Source organism: Juglans microcarpa x Juglans regia, chromosome 4S (genome assembly GCF_004785595.1).
Source record: "Juglans microcarpa x Juglans regia isolate MS1-56 chromosome 4S, Jm3101_v1.0, whole genome shotgun sequence".
NCBI lineage: Eukaryota > Viridiplantae > Streptophyta > Magnoliopsida > Fagales > Juglandaceae > Juglans > Juglans microcarpa x Juglans regia.
The window spans coordinates 11,084,171-11,103,238 of record NC_054601.1 but is presented as its reverse complement, the minus strand read 5'-3'; the positions used below and the strand labels follow the sequence as shown (position 1 = coordinate 11,103,238).

Genomic DNA, 19,068 nt, shown 5'->3' with positions numbered 1-19,068 from the left:
TAATTGAATCTAATTTAATGAACAAATCGGAGATCGATCAGTACTTGGAACATGGTTGTGAGACACGAGCTCCAAATTTTGATATTTTAGACTGGTGAAAGATCAATGAAGTAAAGTATCCTATTTTGGCAAGAGTTCCACGAGATGTAATGGCCATTCCTGTTCCTACTGTTTCTTCTGAGTCAGCCTTCAGTACAGGGGGTTGGGTGTTTGACCCATTTCGTAGTTCACTATCTCCACGAACAGTCGAGGCACTCGTTTGTACACAAAATTGGTTGAGGGATCCAATACCCATTGATCTTCGTGCCTCCTTGGATAATATTGAAAGCTTTGAGACGGAATTGGGTAATAAACTTATTTCTTATTTACATATTTATTAAACTTTTTCATAATGTTTATTTTTATATAATTTAATAATTATCATGTGTTTTTTTAGAGTTTGATCCAAAATCAAGTTTTACTTACGTTGATGAGGAGTAACTCAAGGCTTATGGTCTGCATGATGGTATGTTTTTCATTTTCACTCCTTTGTTAGAGAAACTAAATCACTTTGTGTTGACTTGAATTATTTGATGTGCAATTATTGATTTGGTGTTAGACTTTTTCATAATGGCAGATATAGAGAAAGAGATGGGAAGCTGTTGTTATTTGATCATTGGATGCTCCTCAGTCCTTTATCAGTTGATGTTCATATTTTTGTAATTTAGATAGTTTTTGTAATAGATAGCTTATGTACATTTTTTTTTATTAGTTCTAAGGATGAAGTCCATCCAAGGGCTCCTTGTTTTTGAAGTCTTTGCATATGCTTATTTTTAATTCACATCATGCATTTGCACCTTTACTTCTTTCATGGAAGAATTAATATTCTAGTTCTTTTGGTTTATTTATTTATTTTTTTCATCTGATTTATGTCAATATTTTTTTGATGTCTTTGAGATTTAAGTGAACCTGTTTTGCATGCTATATTCCATTTAGTTGTAACTTAACAAAGGTCACCAAAGTTGATTTAAAAAAAAAAAAAAAGGAAAAAAAAAAACCTAAAGACCCGACCCGACCTACACAGTACGGGTCGAGTTGGGTTGGTTTGGCATGCAAACAATACCGAGTCGGGTCGGACCAGGGCCAGACCCGGTTGGATGGCATCGGGTTGCAACCCTAGGAACAAGTACTTTCTTGGAAGTCACTATCTTTGGGTAAGGTTAAACTGAATTTTGATAGGGCTTTATTTCAACATTCTTCGTTTGCTAGAATTGATCTTACGGGAGGCTAAAAGTGAAGTGTTGATGGCATTGAGTTTTAAGTGGATAAGATTGAATCTCTAGCTACCCTTCGGGGTTTGCAGATGATTCTCCACCTTGACATAACTAATTTACTATGAAAAGGCGACTCTTTATCTATTGTCGAAGCTGTAATTTCTAGGGAACATAATCGCACTACATTGGCTCCCTTTGATAAAGGAAATTCAGCTTTTGCTCAAAAGATTTTAAGATTATGAGATCCTTCACGTTGGACGACAGGGTAATGAGACTGTACACTTAGTTGCTCATCATGCTAGGTTTGTGGAAGATACAATTCGGTGATGATATCAATGTCCTGATTTTCTTAGGTGTCGAGTATTGTTATATGTTGTATCGCACCGGTACTATGTTGCATGTCCTTTTTTTTTTTTTGGCGTATGTCTTATATTGAAGTCTGTCTCTTTAAATAATAATAATAATAAAGAAGAAAGACACCATTCGGCGTTCTGGTTCTTCACTAAGACGCACCGTTTTGGACGTGTTTTTCCTTAACCCTAATTCCTAAATCCCAGCAAAACCCTCTTCTCCCTGCTCGAGTCTCCTTCTCCTAGCCAGAGGAGCCAGAGGGAGAGAGGGAGAGATGGGAGGGTCACGAAGAAAATACAAGAAGTCGAAACCGAAGGTGAGGGTTGGCCTACCAAGGAAAAACCCTAACGTATTCAAGCCGGCGTTCTCTCTTCCTCCGAAGCTCCGCTCCTTGCTTCCGCAAGACCCCAACTGGGACGGCAAGGCCAGCGTCATCCAAAATTACAAGTCCTTCGGCGTCGTATCCAATCCCAACTTTCTCGGCGTCCGATCCCGCACCTCTCACATCATCGAAACCGAATCTCTCCAGGTCCCCCACCGGTCCCTTGAACCCGAAGCCGCCCCCATGGAGCACGACTCTATCGCCTCTGGTAGCGATCTCGAAGAGGATGGTATTTTTATATACATTTTAATATCCTCTTGATCTTTACTGCGCTTTTTTCTCTGGGTGCGTACTTTTTTATCATTAGCTTTTGCTTGGCTTTGTGATGAAATTCCCACTTTCAGAGTTTTTATTGGATAATTAGAATGCATAGGTTTTAGTATCCCAATTTTACTGAGAATTATGCTTCATTTCCCTGTTCGCGGAAGTCGGACAGTGACAGATAAATATTAGACAATGACTTCAATCAATCGTCAATATATGTAATCTTGAATTAGATGGCTTTTTCCCAGGGTTTATTTCCAATAAGATGTTGGCTTTAAGGGATGTAAGTGTTATTTGGTATTTTATATTTCTGTTTGAACAATATATATGCTTTTTTTAATCAATACTAGAAAGATTTCCTGTTCTAAGTCAAGGTGTTGTGAAATTTTAACAAGGAGATAGATTTGGATTAGCCTATTGAAGCCGTGAGAGTAATAATTGCAGAGATCAATATTTTCTAAATCTCGTTTACATATGATAGCTTATGATGTTACATTTAGCTGAATTTATGTGTCCTCACAGACACACACACACATCACATGGCCTTACCAATTAATTATTACGACAGGAGGAGTTTTTAACCATGGCAGTCTTAGCCCGCATATGTTTCAGGCAGAATTGAAACAAAATTTGCTGTTCTAACTTCTAAACAAAATTGGTTATGCTTCCAAAAACTAATCCCGAGAAACTATAAGCCCATGCTTCCACTAAATATTGGTCATGAAACTTGAAAGTTTTAGATTTTAAAGAAACAATTTTAATTCAGCCACTATTCTTCATCTGGTTACCATGCAAGAATATAAAAGAACTTCATTTCTTGCAAGCCTAAATGGTTTCGAAGAAGCATAAAAAATCCCTTCTATCTGCCTAAAAAAATGTAACCCTCACCAATCACTAACTAAGGGCAGGGATAGGTGATTTGAGTTGTTGGGAAAGAGGCAGATTGACGCGAGGAACCACACCAGCAGCGTGCGTTGCGTGATCGTGTTACCACCTAGCAGAGTCCTGTGTTTTCTTCTGCTTCTGTTGATGCACCACTCCCCGATTCATCACCTGCTGTTGCTGCGACTGAGGTTGCTCCCTCTGGCTCTGATGGTCCTCCATTGGCCTTGGATCCTGGTTCTAGGTGTACTACAACTGACATGACTACACTGCCACCATCATCTTCTGATTACTCGGTCAAGGTATGGCACCAGGAAACCGAAGGTCTTCTCTGCCACTCGCTACCCTGTTCCAGCCTGCTTTCCCCCATGTGTTGGGACCTGAACCATGGTGGTGCTCTTCTACAGCTTCTTCTACATAGGCTCCTCCACTGCTGGAATGGATAAAGGACTGAGAAGTGTCGCACCCCCTTGAAATAGGTGTATATACATCACACCTCCTATGGTGGATGCCAAAGCTCCGAGTGAACCCGAAATAGGCCATGGACTTGGATCTACCAAATGATAAGAATGCCTCTGAGATTCAATCATAAACCACTTTTCCTCGGTTGTATGTAAACCCCCCTTCACCCCCACCCCCTAAAGTGGTAAAGAAGGGCTCTTTGGGGTCTAATTTTCTTTCAATCTGACAGGACAAACAAATAGGAAGGGATGGTTCTTTCAGTGCATTGATAGAAGTTAGAAAAAGATCATTGTAGAGTACTGCCTACTATAGGGAGATAATAAAGTGTGCAAGTGAACTCTTGATACCAAAAGCTCAAGAATATTTCCGATTATGTTATATAAGCGTTATGACCACTCTCCAATAGGGGGGGGATTTGATCAATCACATTCACACATGTACACACTAAGAATCTATGCCTCAAAGTTACCTTTCTCAATGTGGGCGAGTCTCTTTTAGAGGTTCATTGGTCAAGATTGTTTACCAGTTTTGAATTGTTTATTTATTCAATATTGGTGGTTAGATGTTTTTTTATAGTTTACATGTAAAAAATGTACAGGTCTCTATTTATTGAACTTCCATTGTATTCAAATGTTCTCTGAAACTGAAAGGACTTGATGCATCTGAACATTCAGTTATAATGAATCAATGATTGACTCCATGACTTCTCTTTTGGCTAAGTAGATTTGAAATCAGCACTGGGAAAGCAGCGAAGTGATGGAAAATCTGCACCACCACAACCATTGACGGCCATGCAGTGTCTTCATATTGGTCGGTTGATTGAGAAATATGGAGATGATTTTGAGGTAGGATAAATTTTAAACCTTAAATTTTGTGAATTTGGTTCTTCTTTCCATGATCCTTTACTTTTATTGTGGTGCAGAGAATGTTCATGGATACAAAGCTAAATTCCATGCAGCATTCAGTTGCAACTCTGGAGAAACTTTGTAAAAGGTATCACATGCATAAAGATAGGAATCCCATAATAGTTTCCAGTTGACAATGGCTTTATATGGAGCTGCGATGCCTTTTGATCCTTTGGAACTATGTTATTCCAGGCCTCAATTTATTGTAGGATGATTTTACTGATAAAAAAAATTTTATTGTGTAATGATTCGTGCATATTTATTATCCTCAAGTTGGTCTGTGTTTTAACTGCGTGGAAGCCAGCTATCTTGAATGTTTTGATAAAATGGAATTGGTGGCATCATCTTTTGGATGATTCAAATCATATCAGTGCATGATAGTTTGGAATTCTCAGCAACCTGTATTTTGAAACCAAACACAAATGGGTTTGATAAAAGGCGTGTTGAAAACCGCCCATGAGCGTTTTCAAGTGATTAATCAGGCTAATAGAGTTTTATTCTCGATAGGCGTGATTGTTTTTTTTGTGTCTTGTGAACCACACATCCCATTTGGTTAAGCAAAGACCATCTGAAACCTTTCCAATAAATCAAACATTATAACAACAATCTATTTACACATTTTATCCTAAATAAAAAAGAACTCTACAAGAAACATAAGAATATCAAAGGCATCTATAATTTCTCTGAGCCCTTCCTGTTTGTCTGGAAGAAGGGGACGAGCAAGAAACAAAATGATCATATCATCATATTATAAAAATCACTTGTGAAGGGGAATGGAAGGGCTGTTAAGTAGCTGATCCACTCTCTTCCCATCTAGCCCTGCCTAATTAGACACCCATAAACTCCCGGCAATGGTTCTCCCAGTGCTCTTTTGTTTGCCGAATCCTCTCTGCTCTTTCTGACTGAAGCCGCTCCTCCCAGTATTCACTGCAGCTGTTCAAATATGCTTGTTTAGAGTAATCAAGGAACTTATGTTTTCTTTTTTGTTAATTCCAATTTTCTATGTTTTTTTAAAACCATAAAGTTTGACTTAAAAAAGGCATACCTGCGGCTTAATAGAATATTAAGTTCGTCCAAATGTACAGCACCTTCATAAACTCCAGCCTGAAAATCAACAGAAATGAATTTACCAAGTGAAGAGTTGTTATTTTTATTGCACTTCTGGCCGAGAAGCTAATCAAGATTTATGTAATGCTATTTGTTCTGTTCTAATATTTTTTTTCTGGTGAATGAAAGAACTACTCATATTTTGCAGCATGTAACACTGCAACATCATCATCAAAAAAGAGAGTGAGAGCCTATACCAATACATGAAATTGAAAGATACATCGGCAACTTACCTCTCGGCACAGAGGGCATTTGGCATTAGGCTCTGCTGACTTTAGTCCGTCGACAATAGTCACTGTTGCAGCTGAGCAAGCGCACATGTAGCAGAATATATGGCCACAAGTGAGGGAAACCGCATCAAAGACTGTATCCTGTAACCCAAAAAGAAAACAAAACTATAAATGAAGCGCTTAAATGAAGCACCTCATAAAGACAGAGTACCGTTCCTCCACAAACTCAATAATCTTCAATGTTCTTGAGATAGCAGGCAGATATCTTGCTGATCCTTAAAATCTGAAGTCTTTTAGGTTTTATTCTGATCAAATATTAGTCTTGAAGAATATTGCAGAGAGTTTAATCGAGAGACATTGACTTCTAAGATTTTGGCCATATTCAAGGTCTAGATTGAAATTAGAACCAGAGTGGGGCTAAGCAATTTCATGGTCATTATTTTTTTCTTTTCAGAAGAACGAACCTAAATACATCTTTTAGTGTTGAAAGTGGATGTTTTATATTATTATACCTCGTACTTGCACAAGGATGCCTTGCAATGCATATCCACAAACCTAGACATTCTATTGACCCTTCAATTTAGTTTGGTTGACATAAGTAATGCTAAGTCCCCTAATATGTAGGACATGGTCCTTAGCAAAATTACTTACCAAGCATATAGAACAAGTCAAGTCGATATCAACTTTGACAGAATCAAAAAGCTCACAATTAAGTGATGGTTTCCCATCATTGAATGTGAGGTCGCAGCCCTCAAACAATGCCAGTGCCTTGCTGGTTTCAACTTTGTTTTTCCTTAAATTGATGTGGAAAGCCATGAGCTCACAGATCCAGGGACTCTGAAGAATTTCAATATGCATGCTTTGGGCTTGTGACTTGAAAGTCTGACCTTGCTTAGAGTAATGAATCTGACCACAAAATTCTAATATTCAAGTAAATCCATAAAGAACAACCAAAGAAATAAAGAATAATCAAATCCTAAACTTGATATGCATTTCAAGTAGTGGGCTTATATACCTTATCATATTTCTTTAGAATTTTTCTAATTGCAATGGCATTGATCAGTGCATAAGTAACAAGGTCCTTTACTTCTTGGATTAAGGTACCATGGTTGTTTTGTAGCTTGCCTTTGAACCAGATTAAGTACCTCCGAAAGCCAGAAGCAAGATTTAGCTCAAGCAATTTCTGCGCACGCTCATTGAAGCAACCTACTACTGCAGACATTTCCTTGAGAAGAGAAGGAAAGAAGGTTCCATCGCAGACTACACATATCCAACGCAGAACAATAGAAATGTGTTATGTTTTTTTCCTATGTTATGTACTTGAGACCTTGAAATCCAGATCAGAAGTCTCCCAAAATGATATAAAACAGAAGCCGTCAGCCTATCATTGTACTTGGCTCAATGCTTTCAGTAAAAATTAAAAAAAGATCACCAAGTTTCACTACATATATGCTTTAGAGCGTGAAGTTTCCCTGTCTCGTCCACTGCAATCGTTACTAGTTCTGGTAATGCGGCTCCAAAATATCGATTAGCTTCAGAATATTAGCTTAACGAAGAAAATACAAGTATCAATCTTGGTATTTAGATTTGAAAAGATTAAAAAAAAAAAAAAAAAAAAAAAAAGAGCTAACAAGAAACAAAACATGAGCCACAGAGAGATCGTGAAGAAGACCTTGAAGACGCATTAAATAGAACCAAAGGAATCATTCTTATTTTGAATTTATGGAAAAAAATAGCAGGAAAAGAAGTATTCTCTGCAGTATTTCAGATAGAAAAAAATGGCAAAATATAATACGTGTAAAATTCCTTAAAAAACAGGTAAGGAAGAGAGAACTTCACCACCTTTATAAAAATCCAACAGATTAGCCAAAAAAAAAAACCAATCTAGATAAGGGAAAAGAGCAAGAACCCAGATAGATTGGGTGAAATAGGAAATCCAAATAAGCTATGAAACATTAAAAAAAAAAAAAAAAAGGTATGTAAAGCTGCTTTTTTCCCTTCAAATTACCTGGGCAATGGTCAGGGCATGTTTGGTTGTAATGGACCCCATTAATCCCGTTCTCAGACTGGAGATCGTTCCGGCACTTCTTCAATGTCTTCTTTAGCTGCTTTAAGCTGAGCACAGGTATTTTTTCCTTTAGGCCTTGCATGTACTCCCGGTACTTCTTGCAAAACTTCATCTTTCACCAAAAGAAAACTGTAAAACGTTCCCTTGCTTTCTTCAAGATTCAACTTTGATAAGAGATATATTACCCAACAAATATGAATGGGGGAATCCGTTCGTTTTTTTCTCGTGCTCAGCCGCTTCAGGTGAGTTTCTCGCTCTCTGGGATGTTAGCTTTTTGTAGTCTGGACTGATCAGAGGGAACGCATTTAAAGGACAACAGAGAGGCTCCAAAAGTCAATTTATCGGAAATTCCACCGTAAACCAATTTTTTTTTCTTTTTCTTTGTTTTTTTTTTCTCTCCTCTTTTATCAAAGCGTAATACTAGGTAGGGGTCGGCAAAATTTCCGAATCTTTTCGTATATAATATTATATAATTATGTCACATTCAGATTGATTCAAATTTATAAGTCAAATTAAAATTGAAATTAATTCAAAATATTAAAAAAAGCTTATATTATGAAAATGTTACATTTTTTATAATTATAAAAAATATTCTCAAGATATTCTTGAGCATATTCTAAGAAGTAAGAACTTACATTCTCGACAATTATAAAAGAATATTCTCAATATATTCTTAGACATATTCGGAAAACATTCGCGATAATTGTTAAAGAATAAACTTATGTTATGAAAATGTTTCATTTTTTATAATTATAAAAAAATATTCTCAAGATATTCTTGAGCATATTCTAAGAAGTGAAACTTACATTCTTGACAATTATAAAAGAATATTCTTAATATATTCTTAGACATATTCAAAAAACATTTGCGATAATTGTTAGAGAATATTTTTAAGATATTTTTAAATATATTATGAAAATATTTATTTTTATAATTGTAAAATAATATTCTCAACATATTCTTGAATATATTAAAAAAATACACCTTACTTTGGATTACTATAATTAATACAATTTTTTTTTTTTTTTGGTTTCACAAAACGCAGAATTGTTTCACATCATTGTAAACTTCTCCACTTTTTAATTCTCTTTAATAAATTGATGACTATGTCAACTTTTTTAAAAAAATAAAAATTTAATAAAACGAAAAATTTAATAATTTAAGAAATTATATGCATAATCTTAAAGTGTGTAAATTTTGCGTTTTTGAAAAAAATGGATAGATATGAAATTTATATAAGAAATAGTTTTTAATACTGAACCACACTTATTGTTAAAAGGATTAATGCACGGAATTTGCAAATTCTAAAATTATGTCTAACATTATTCTAATAATTTTTCATCCATTGTGGTATTCGGTTAGTTATTAAATCTTACAAGAAGGAAAATGTTATTTTGCCTCTTGGTTTGTTCTCTCATTTTGACCGTTCATGTATTTTATTTTTTTGTCTTAATAGTTAAATAGGTAACTATTAGTAAATTTATTTTAAAATTTCTAAAGATATTTAAAAAGCATTTAAAAGAAAAAGAAAAAGAATATAAATGCATTAGGGAATGTTTGGAAACATATCTCATTCAGTCCCATCTCATTTCTTTCCCAAATTTTATTTAATCACAAATACTTTCAAACTAATCATTATAACTTTTTGAAATTCTCAAATAAAAAACAAAAAAGTTCAACTTTTTCAAATTCTAAAATAAAAATTATATTTTAACAATATTTTAACTTTATAATATTTTTATTCAACTTTTTCTCTTTCGTTTTTTAAAACCCAATAAATACTTAATTTAAACTGACTCTTACTGCTATTCACAAACTATCTTACTATTATTCACAAAATTCTCAACTCATCTCATTCTCCAAGTATCCCCTAGTAGCATTGTCCTTACAAGGATCCTAATGCGTTAAAATACTCATATTTTATGGATATCTTTCTTCTAGTAGAATCATTCAGAGAATCAGAGATGTGTCAGGGGTGGGCAATGGGGACCCGTACCCGTTATCCCGCCCCCATCTGCTTTGCCCTCGCATAGGCAGGCGGGCTACCTCGATCCACCCACGCATAGCCCGCCTGCCCATGCGAGGGCAGAGGCATCCTGCAGGTGAGGTGGATGGCATTTTTGACCCTGTTCTCATGAGGGAGGGGTAAAAAATGCCCTTTCATGCATGGTGCGGGGAAGGGTCCCCCGTACCCCGCATCATGCAGGTAGCAACCCTAGAGATGACTATGGTTGCTCTAATACATAGTGATTCCCAACTAAAGATTTCATAATTTTACTTAGAATCTAATTTGTCAAAAAAGTCGAGTAGTTATGGGTGGTAACAATCCCTAAAGAATCAACATTTATTAAAATTTTTGTTCAAATTTGAATTTCAAGCGGGAGAAAGATGGTTATAGAATAAATTTTATAATATTTTTTTATTCATTTAATACTGTACTAACAATAAATATTATAAACCGTTTAAACAAAAACTTGAAAGGATATTTTTCTCTATAAAACTGAATTGAAATTGGATTTAGGGTACATGGACAACAAAAATGGAGAAAAATCCCTTGCTCAAGTAATTATTCTAGGTTCTTGGAACAAATCATCTAAAAAATCCTTTACCTAGGAATCAAAGTCTCATAGAGATAGATGTATAAGAAAAATTTTACTCATGATTCCTACACCATACACCTATTATTAATTTTTTTTCTTAACAGATGTGTAATGTAAGAATAATGAGTAGATGGACTCGATGCAAAAAGTAAATCCTATTATATTTATTGCTAGTTTAATATTATCCAAAATATTTATACAGACGACAATAAATGTTATAAGGGTTTCATTTCAAAGATTTGCATCTAAAAATATTGAAGACAACACTTTTCCAAATATTTAAATATTGCACTTTTCATATTTAAAATGTGTTGTTATATTATCTAAATTTCACTTCCCAACTCCAAAAATTGCTACTTGATATCACCTCTAATAAAGAACTTCTCAATATTTAATATTAACTCAATATTTGGTGGATTAAGACTCTCTCAAGTTGATCTTAGGACTTCAAATAAAAGAGTAATAAACACATGAAATAAGTCCTATAGCATTTATTAAATATTTCTATCTAAAAAATTTATAAGGATATATATAATATATATATATATATATATATGGTGCATGTGAGTTCACTTCATATGTTTATCTTATTTACTTAATGCCCTCAGATACTTAACATTTTTTTAAAGGAGATAATGAACTTCATTAATCTTAAGAAAAGGTAGAGAACTGCATATATTCTGGACTAACAACCAGATCAACAGCATCTAGGTTGCATTCAAAACCCACTTCAACACATCTCAACCATATCATCATTACAATTTTTTTAAATTTTCACACAAAATATAATAAATAATTTCAAATCCCAAAACAGTTTTTCTAAATCCCCACACAAAATATAATAAATAATTCAACTTTTATTCTACTATTTACAAACCATCTCAACCCATCTCAATTAATCTCAACTCTTCTTGAATTCAAATCACTCTTAAGTCTAGCTCTAAAGATGCCTTAGCAAGATTATGAGCAAATTCAGATACTTACCATTTGAATGAAGGATCAATGAGTAAGAATATCGATCATTTTAATTATTTGGCCGAAATTAAATGGTTCAGTTCGAAAGGGAGACAAGCATATCAACATTTAATGTCGTCCATTTAATACTTTTGAATAATATAGAATCCATATAAAATATTTAATATTATGTCTATTTCGCGGTATGGGAGTATCGATCCCATTTAATTAAAAAATTAGAAGAGAACATTGATTTAAGAGTGAGAACATTGACTGAAACTTGTGTAGACTTTGATTCAATTCCAACTGCGACTCGTTGGAGTAGAGTCAGATTTGGACTTTTAGTTTGGTTTTTTTTTAGTTTCATATTAAACCTATTTTAAAAAAGAGTTTTTTGTAGACTTTCAATTTCCAATTTTTTCAAAAAATTAAATACTAAAACTAAATAATTCAGTGCTAATTTATTTCTATACTAATATCTAAATTATTTTTATACTAGACTTATATTGTAGTATTAAATTACATGTGATCACACTATAGTATTACATATTATTTTTAGTATATAATTTCATTCTATTATATTATATTAGTGTTTAACTTATTTATAATTTATTTCTACACTAGACTTATTTTTAATGTCTAATTACATATTATTATAATTTAGTAAATTAGTATTATGTGTTATTAACTTATTATACTAGGCTTATTAGTTATTTCTATACTAGTGTCTAATTTATTTCTATACAAAACTTATATTATAGTGTCTAGTTACATGTTATTATACTAATGTCCAACTTATTCATAACTTATTTCTACACTAAACTTATTTTTAATGTCTAATTACATGTTATTATACTTTAGCAAATTAATATTATGTGTTATTAACTTATTATATTAGACTTATTTAAATATTAGTGTCTAACTTATTTCTATACTTGATTATATATGGTAGTAATGCTATGATGTTTACATATACTAAACTGTCATTAGTCTATTTATATTATAGTATAAATATATTGATACATGTATTGATACTATCATTAATACTATGATGTTTACATATTAAACTATTATGTTTACTATAATGTTTGAAAAAATGCCTCTCATTTAAAATATAATTGTATAAAATGTTATAAAAAAGGTTATATGTCTATCTTTTTTTAAGTTTTATTATTTCATAATAATTAGTTCATACTAATATATATATATTATTAAATTTAATTATATAAATATATAAATAAATACATAATTTTATAGCACATGTATAATATAGGAGTTGGAGTTGGACTCGGATCTGATGAGAATCCGTCCGAAAACACCTCGAACTACCACTTAAAAAAAAATGATTTTCTAACTCTATTTTATTCGGATTTTTCATCGGCGCTGCATTGATTGAAGCGTTAGTTTGACAAATGAATTGAGTTTGATCGTTACCTATTAAATCACAACGTGCAACGTGCAGGTGGTTACCGACAAGGGTGGATCCCACATTGTCATTTGACTTTTGGACTGATTAATATAGAGTAATGCTATTAATCATTTAAATTTTTATCATATTTTCATCATCTGATGTGATATTAGATGATTAGAGATTATTTATTATATTTTATTTATAAACTTGTCATCTAATGTTATTGAGATGATGAGAAGATGATAAAAAAATAAATCATGAATAAATTTTTTCTTAATATATAATTCTTTTCTTGATTGTCAACCTTTTACTAAGAATAAAAAAATTGAGTTGGTCAGTCTACACAAATTTTATAAAATAATTTTACAATTGTATCGACCAATTTTATTTTGAATTAAATATTTTAATTAGCTTTTAAATGAATTAAGATTGACGTTATCATTATCAAGTCAACATATAGCTTATACTTTTGTACAAAAAAAAAAAAAATAAAATTATATAGACGTGCAAGTTATCTAAAGTAGGCAAAACTATAACCAAGATATCCTATAAGTGAAGCAACATAGTCAATCATTATCCCTAAACCAAAACGTATCTTTTTTTTTTTTTTTTTTTTTTTTTTTTTTTTTTTTTTTTTTTTTTAAGGAAATATCATCATTTATTCATCAAGAGAAACTTACATTTATGATAAGATACATGCAGGAATATCCCATATCAACCATTTGGAGCTCTACTAGTACACTCCTGGATTAGTTTGGTATGGCACCCCTAGCCCTTGCTTGGAATTGGACGGTGACTGAAATGTCGAGACATGTAACACATGACTACATATCCCTCGTACATGACAGAAAATATGCAATACTGCTAGGTATATTAGCAATATGCAACAATTAATGCAACAAAAAAAATAAGGTTTGTGTGAAACTAGGCAGCGTCTAAAACAATTACCTTAGCACATGGTACCATAAAACTATGCATAACTCAAACATTGTCTTCAACATAAGATTTCATATCAAAAGTATCCAAACGAAGGATATGTTTATATTTTCCAAAACACGGGACCATCAAAAATTGTTTCCACAAAAGTAAAACCTCAAGTCATGTCTTTTCACCACAAAACATTCTAGGTTCCCATGATCCATTTTCTTTCTTCTTCACAAAAGTTCATCTTAGTTAGTCTTCTTCATTTTCTCCAAAAAGCGATCTCTGTCCCTATTCTTCAGCCTTTTCATCTCTTCAATGAGTTGCAAGACCTCAGAAATGATCCGATCTATGTTCTTTATCCTATCCAATAAAGATGGCTCAGTCGAGCTCTCGTTAGTCTTGGAAACCTCCTCACTGGTTGGGAGTACCTTCGTCCTCTTGCATTTCCTCATCTAAACCCAATTTCTACCATTCCAGGTGGGGAATGGTAGTGGAATCAACCACAATGAGATTTTAAGAAATTTCAGCAAGTAAGCACACAACATACAATGATTAACATAAGCATACAAATGGCAAACCGTGGAATACATACATGAACATATACTTGACACATTATGTGACCCAAAACTTGACATATGCACTTGTCCTTTTTCAAAAGACATGTAACAAATTTTTTGAACTTTTCGGAAAACATTCTTTTGACATCATTTCATATCTTGTTAATCATGTAATCCAGATCATATCATATCATATCATATCACGTGATCCGTATCATGTGAGCTTATTGCCTTGTTTTTATAACACATGGTAGACACATCATGTGAGTTTATTGCCTTGTTTTTATATTCATTATAACATGGCAGTACTTCATTGAGTTATTTGCCTTAGTCATGGCACCCACTAGCGTTAGGTGCTACTTCGCTCCGACATCCTTTTCAAAAAGATCCATTCGAGGTACGCTGATGGTTCTTTGTCGACCTGGGGGTTACCACTCTATTCTTAAACACTCCAGAGTGGACAGAGGAGTTCCATCAAGACATTCCCCGTCCTAGCATTTGGGATCTTGATAAAAAAATTTTAGACTCTTTTCTCTTTTTCTTTAAAAAGACTATTTACCCAAATGTATGTGACATGAGACTTAAGATGTGTTTCTTTTTACATTAGACATATGACACGTGAGTTGCCGTGCATGAACTCATCAAGCATAACATATGCAAATCATGATAACATAGGACATGTAAAATATCTAAACAACTTCATGAACATAGAGAAATATGTCTTGGTTGAAACATCAAAGGCATGTAACATAGAGAAATCTAACTTTGACATGTTCCATACTTGAAGCATAATAGACTAAAGTCATGGCATATATTAATCGAACATGAAATCATGGCACATTACAAGAATTTGAAACACATAATATCACAATAGCCGAGTCTTCATAGTACATGAAACATCAACATAACCTCAAGTAAAACTGAAACATAAGCATGTGATTCATGAAATTTTCAACATAGATCTGAATCATATAACTTCTTTCATGATTTTATAAAATGTCAAAATAATATATTCAACCAAGCAAAACATAGATTAACAATCAAAGTTGATAATAACAATGAAATATTTATACAAATATATACGTATGTTAGCCAAACTAGGTTGAGTGTATACATACAAAAATCCTTCGAGAAAACAAATAGCAAGCTGTAAATTGAATATACAACTCGTTAGAACAAGGGTTTCAAAAACCCTAATCCGTGGGCATGAGTGTGTGTGGTTTTCGGGTTGTCACTTGTTCATGGAAACTCCAAGACCATTTGGTTCTAGGATTTTTAGACATGAAAACCCTTCAAAATCCATGTGACTCTTGGCTAAATTTTAAACATGTGTGTGTAGTTCATGCGGGTGGCTGAATGTGTGGAGGATCTAAGCCCTCAAAATCTCAGCTCCCTCTATTTTCTTGAAAACCCTAGGTTACTTTAAGATGAAATAACCTTGAACTAATGTGTGCTTTATGATAATCTAGAACTCTTTCGAGATCTCATCATCTCCTTGAGTTAGGCGTGAGTGGTGTGAAGAGAAAAATAGAAAATAAGAGATTCTCACCGTAGCTTCCTTCTTGCTAGTGTCGTGATCCTCTCTTGGGCGTAGACAAGAGTAGTCTCTCTTGTTTGGTTGGAACGAAAGTGAGAGAAATGTGAGAAATCTTCAAGTGTAGTGTGAAGTAGTATGGAGAGTATGAAAGTATAAGCAAATTTTTAAAATGACAAGGGAAGAAGAACCCTTGGGCGTGTGTCTCTCTTCCCCATTTATAGAATTCCTCTCAAGCTCTCATTGGTTGCTTGTGGTCCAATACATGAAGGAAAAGCCTCTTCACTTTCCAAATCATTGGATTGTCTTGGGAAGGTGGAAAGGTTGCTTGTGCATGTGGTCCTTGCCTTGGCCGAATTCTTTTGTCCTTTAAGCCCCTTCTATTTTCGTCTAGATGCAATGTATCTTAGGGTAGAAACGTAAATCGATCTCTATGTCTTCCAAATGTGAAGCATTGCATGTGTGACACATGGCATAGGCGTGTGCCTTGCCCTAGCCATCCACCTCCTTCCCCATATCCCATAGTGATTCTTCATCTTCTAGTGCCCCTTCCCTAGGTGGTTTTTCACTTTCCAAGAATTCATTTTGTAACCCTAAGGTGACAAGTGGCTTGTGTGAGTGTGCCTTTCGGTATAATGGCCAAAAATATGAGGGTAAGTTGGTCATTTCATGTAATTGTCATTTCCTATTCCTTCTAGAAACTCTTTGCATGTTTGACAAGTGGCAAGGTCTCAAGAAAACTCTTGGATGGGCGTGTGGTGTAGGAAACCGAACCCCCCATTTTTGTCCATTGGGCTTGCCTATGCAAATCCCTTGAGAGAATCCCCTTGGTCTACCCTAGGCACCACTTCCCTATGTAAATCCATCTTGGAGTGCAAACTCTTGCCAAGTGGCATGTGTAGGCGTGTTGGGTGAGTTGGCCGAAAGTCTCTTGGCCTTCTCTAGATCATTTCCTCATCTTTTCTTCTAGAAGATCTCTTGCATGCATGACATGTGGCAATCAAGTTAGGGTTGGCGTGCATGCCTTCGCTTGGCTTCCCAAACACGTTTCTCTCTCTCCCTTAGCCTACTATCACGTCCAGGTACGTAGTGCTATGCATGCATGGCACATGGCACTAGTAGCAATGACTTTTGGTCATGGGCCATATGTTTCTAGGGTTTTTGGGCTTGGATTTCTTATGGTGGCCGAATCTACATGGGCTTGGTTGGCTTTTTCTTAGGCTTGGGTTGCTAGCTACACATCCAAGACCTATATTCGACTAGATTTATTCTCATGGCCCTAAAATAATACTAAAGCAACGAAAATAATTACGGATGTAATCTAGCCATGTTTCGGGTTATCACATCTGGAGTTCACTGCTGCTGATACTCTCTACAGACAAACGTCTAAGAGATATCACTCTGTCTAAACAGAGACTCAACCTCACTATTCATAGAAAGGGAAGACTCAACTTCTACGGATAAACCATCCAAGAGAAGACCTTTTCTTTATTTTTTATTTTTTTTATAACTATACAATAAAAAAAAAGAACGAAAAAAGATGGATTATAGTTTGGACCAATTCTGGTAGACTTTAGAATCTGTGACAGCCGTGAAGGCCATAAGCTTTTCTCTTTTCAACCACAAAAGTCAGATTTGAAACATCTGGTGGTGGTAATTTTGGCTCGTGTGGCGAGAAAAGCTGTCGGAATGGGTAGCACATGAGGACCACACAATTGTGATCAGTGTGTAACAATCACGCGCGGTAATTTTTGAAAAATCACTACTATCCTCTGAACGATTTGCAGCCTATAAGTCTTCTTGTGCTGCGTATATCTCACGAGAGTTGCTGGAAAATTGTAAATCTGAATTTTTCGACCTTAAACGAAGAAAAGTAAATTAAGAAAAGAGGGAATGAGAGGGAGAGGGAGGAGGAGGAGGAAGCCAGTGCATACTCCTCCTGCAAAAATCAGATCTAGAAGCTTATTTTAGCATGAGAGAGAGGGAGAGAGAACTCGTGAACTTGGAGAGCCTCTAGTATTTAGCAATTTAGAGCTGATCAGAATGTTCTTCTTGGAAGAACTCAAATGTAAATCAAAACGCATCTTAGCGAACATTATAGGCACAACAAATTTTATTGAGAATTATAGTCACAATATCTTAGAGCATTAATATTGGTTTAATTAATATAGTCACTATATTTTGGGTTTTCACTGCCATTCAAAAGTTGAACCCCATATTGGATAGTTGTATTATAATAACTTTTTCTTATTTTCTTCTACTTTTTAAGTGCATTTTTATTTGTTTTTTAAATACTTTTTCTTTTCTTCTTTTCATAATTTTCAATAATACATACATTAGAATATATAAAATCTGTCCAGAAACCTAAATTAACTTCAATATCATACACAAATCATCAAAACACTTACAAAATTAGGGTCATGGACTCATGCTTATATCTAACAATCTATAAATCAAAACACATTCAAACCTAGAAATTGTGAGAAGATCATATATGTAGTGAAAATGTTACCGTTTGGCCAGGAGGAGAGAGAAATTAGACCATTGGTATTGGTTTCATCAAATTCATATTTAAAATTTAATGAAAATTATATATTTTTCATAAATCCAAAATCTCTTTAGCCATAACTCCACATTAGATTAGCCATTGAATTAGTCAAAATAATAATATAATATTATTTTTTTAATAATAATATATATTTTTTATATTTTACAATTACACTAATTATATGTTAATTAATAATTTAATTTGATACTTAAATTATTGTTTCCCAACTTAAATATACTGTGGTTCAAAATTGAAAAATAATAATTTAAGTAAATAAAATAATAGTTATAGAGTGTGAACAGAGGGTCTTCAAATATGGAGTTGAACTTAAATATACTGTGGCTCAAAATTAGAGATTTATGTGTATACCGAATCCAATATGATTTGAAAGATAAACCTTTCAAATTTTGATGAAAAGCAACCTTTGAAGAGGCTAATGCCAGTACTCTTAACATACAAAATCTAGATTGTTAGGTTACTGTTTATTTACATACATGGATAATTACTATAACTCAGATGACTCATACTTGGCTATTCTAAACCAAACCCTTTTCTCTACATTTTTGGGCAAATTTTATTGAACATCTACGCACATTGCAATGTATCCCCAGCAGCTGATATATCAATACAGGGTGA

The 19,068-nt window shown here is 33.9% G+C and overlaps 2 protein-coding genes and 1 long non-coding RNA gene across 3 annotated transcripts; 2 read left to right on the top strand and 1 right to left on the bottom strand.

Annotated features, from left to right (window-relative positions):
- The first annotated feature begins 220 nt into the window (after positions 1 to 220).
- Positions 221 to 754, top strand: LOC121263847. Its single transcript, XR_005940363.1, has 3 exons — positions 221 to 345; positions 437 to 505; positions 617 to 754. It is a non-coding gene; the product is annotated as an uncharacterized LOC121263847 (long non-coding RNA).
- A 1,061-nt stretch (positions 755 to 1,815) lies between these two features.
- On the top strand, positions 1,816 to 4,744 carry LOC121262771 (nucleolar protein 16-like). Its single transcript, XM_041165370.1, has 3 exons — positions 1,816 to 2,215; positions 4,318 to 4,439; positions 4,517 to 4,744. Exons 1-3 carry the CDS (start codon positions 1,879 to 1,881, stop codon positions 4,631 to 4,633), a joined length of 576 nt encoding a protein of 191 aa, XP_041021304.1. The 5' UTR covers positions 1,816 to 1,878; the 3' UTR covers positions 4,634 to 4,744.
- A 548-nt stretch (positions 4,745 to 5,292) lies between these two features.
- LOC121262770 (probable E3 ubiquitin-protein ligase BAH1-like 1) lies at positions 5,293 to 8,224 on the bottom strand. Its single transcript, XM_041165369.1, has 6 exons — positions 7,845 to 8,224; positions 6,852 to 7,096; positions 6,488 to 6,742; positions 5,840 to 5,977; positions 5,545 to 5,603; positions 5,293 to 5,432 (listed from the first exon to the last, which is right to left on the bottom strand). The coding sequence occupies exons 1-6, from the start codon at positions 8,014 to 8,016 to the stop codon at positions 5,327 to 5,329; spliced, it is 975 nt and encodes a 324-aa protein (XP_041021303.1). The 5' UTR covers positions 8,017 to 8,224; the 3' UTR covers positions 5,293 to 5,326.
- Positions 8,225 to 19,068: the final 10,844 nt, after the last annotated feature.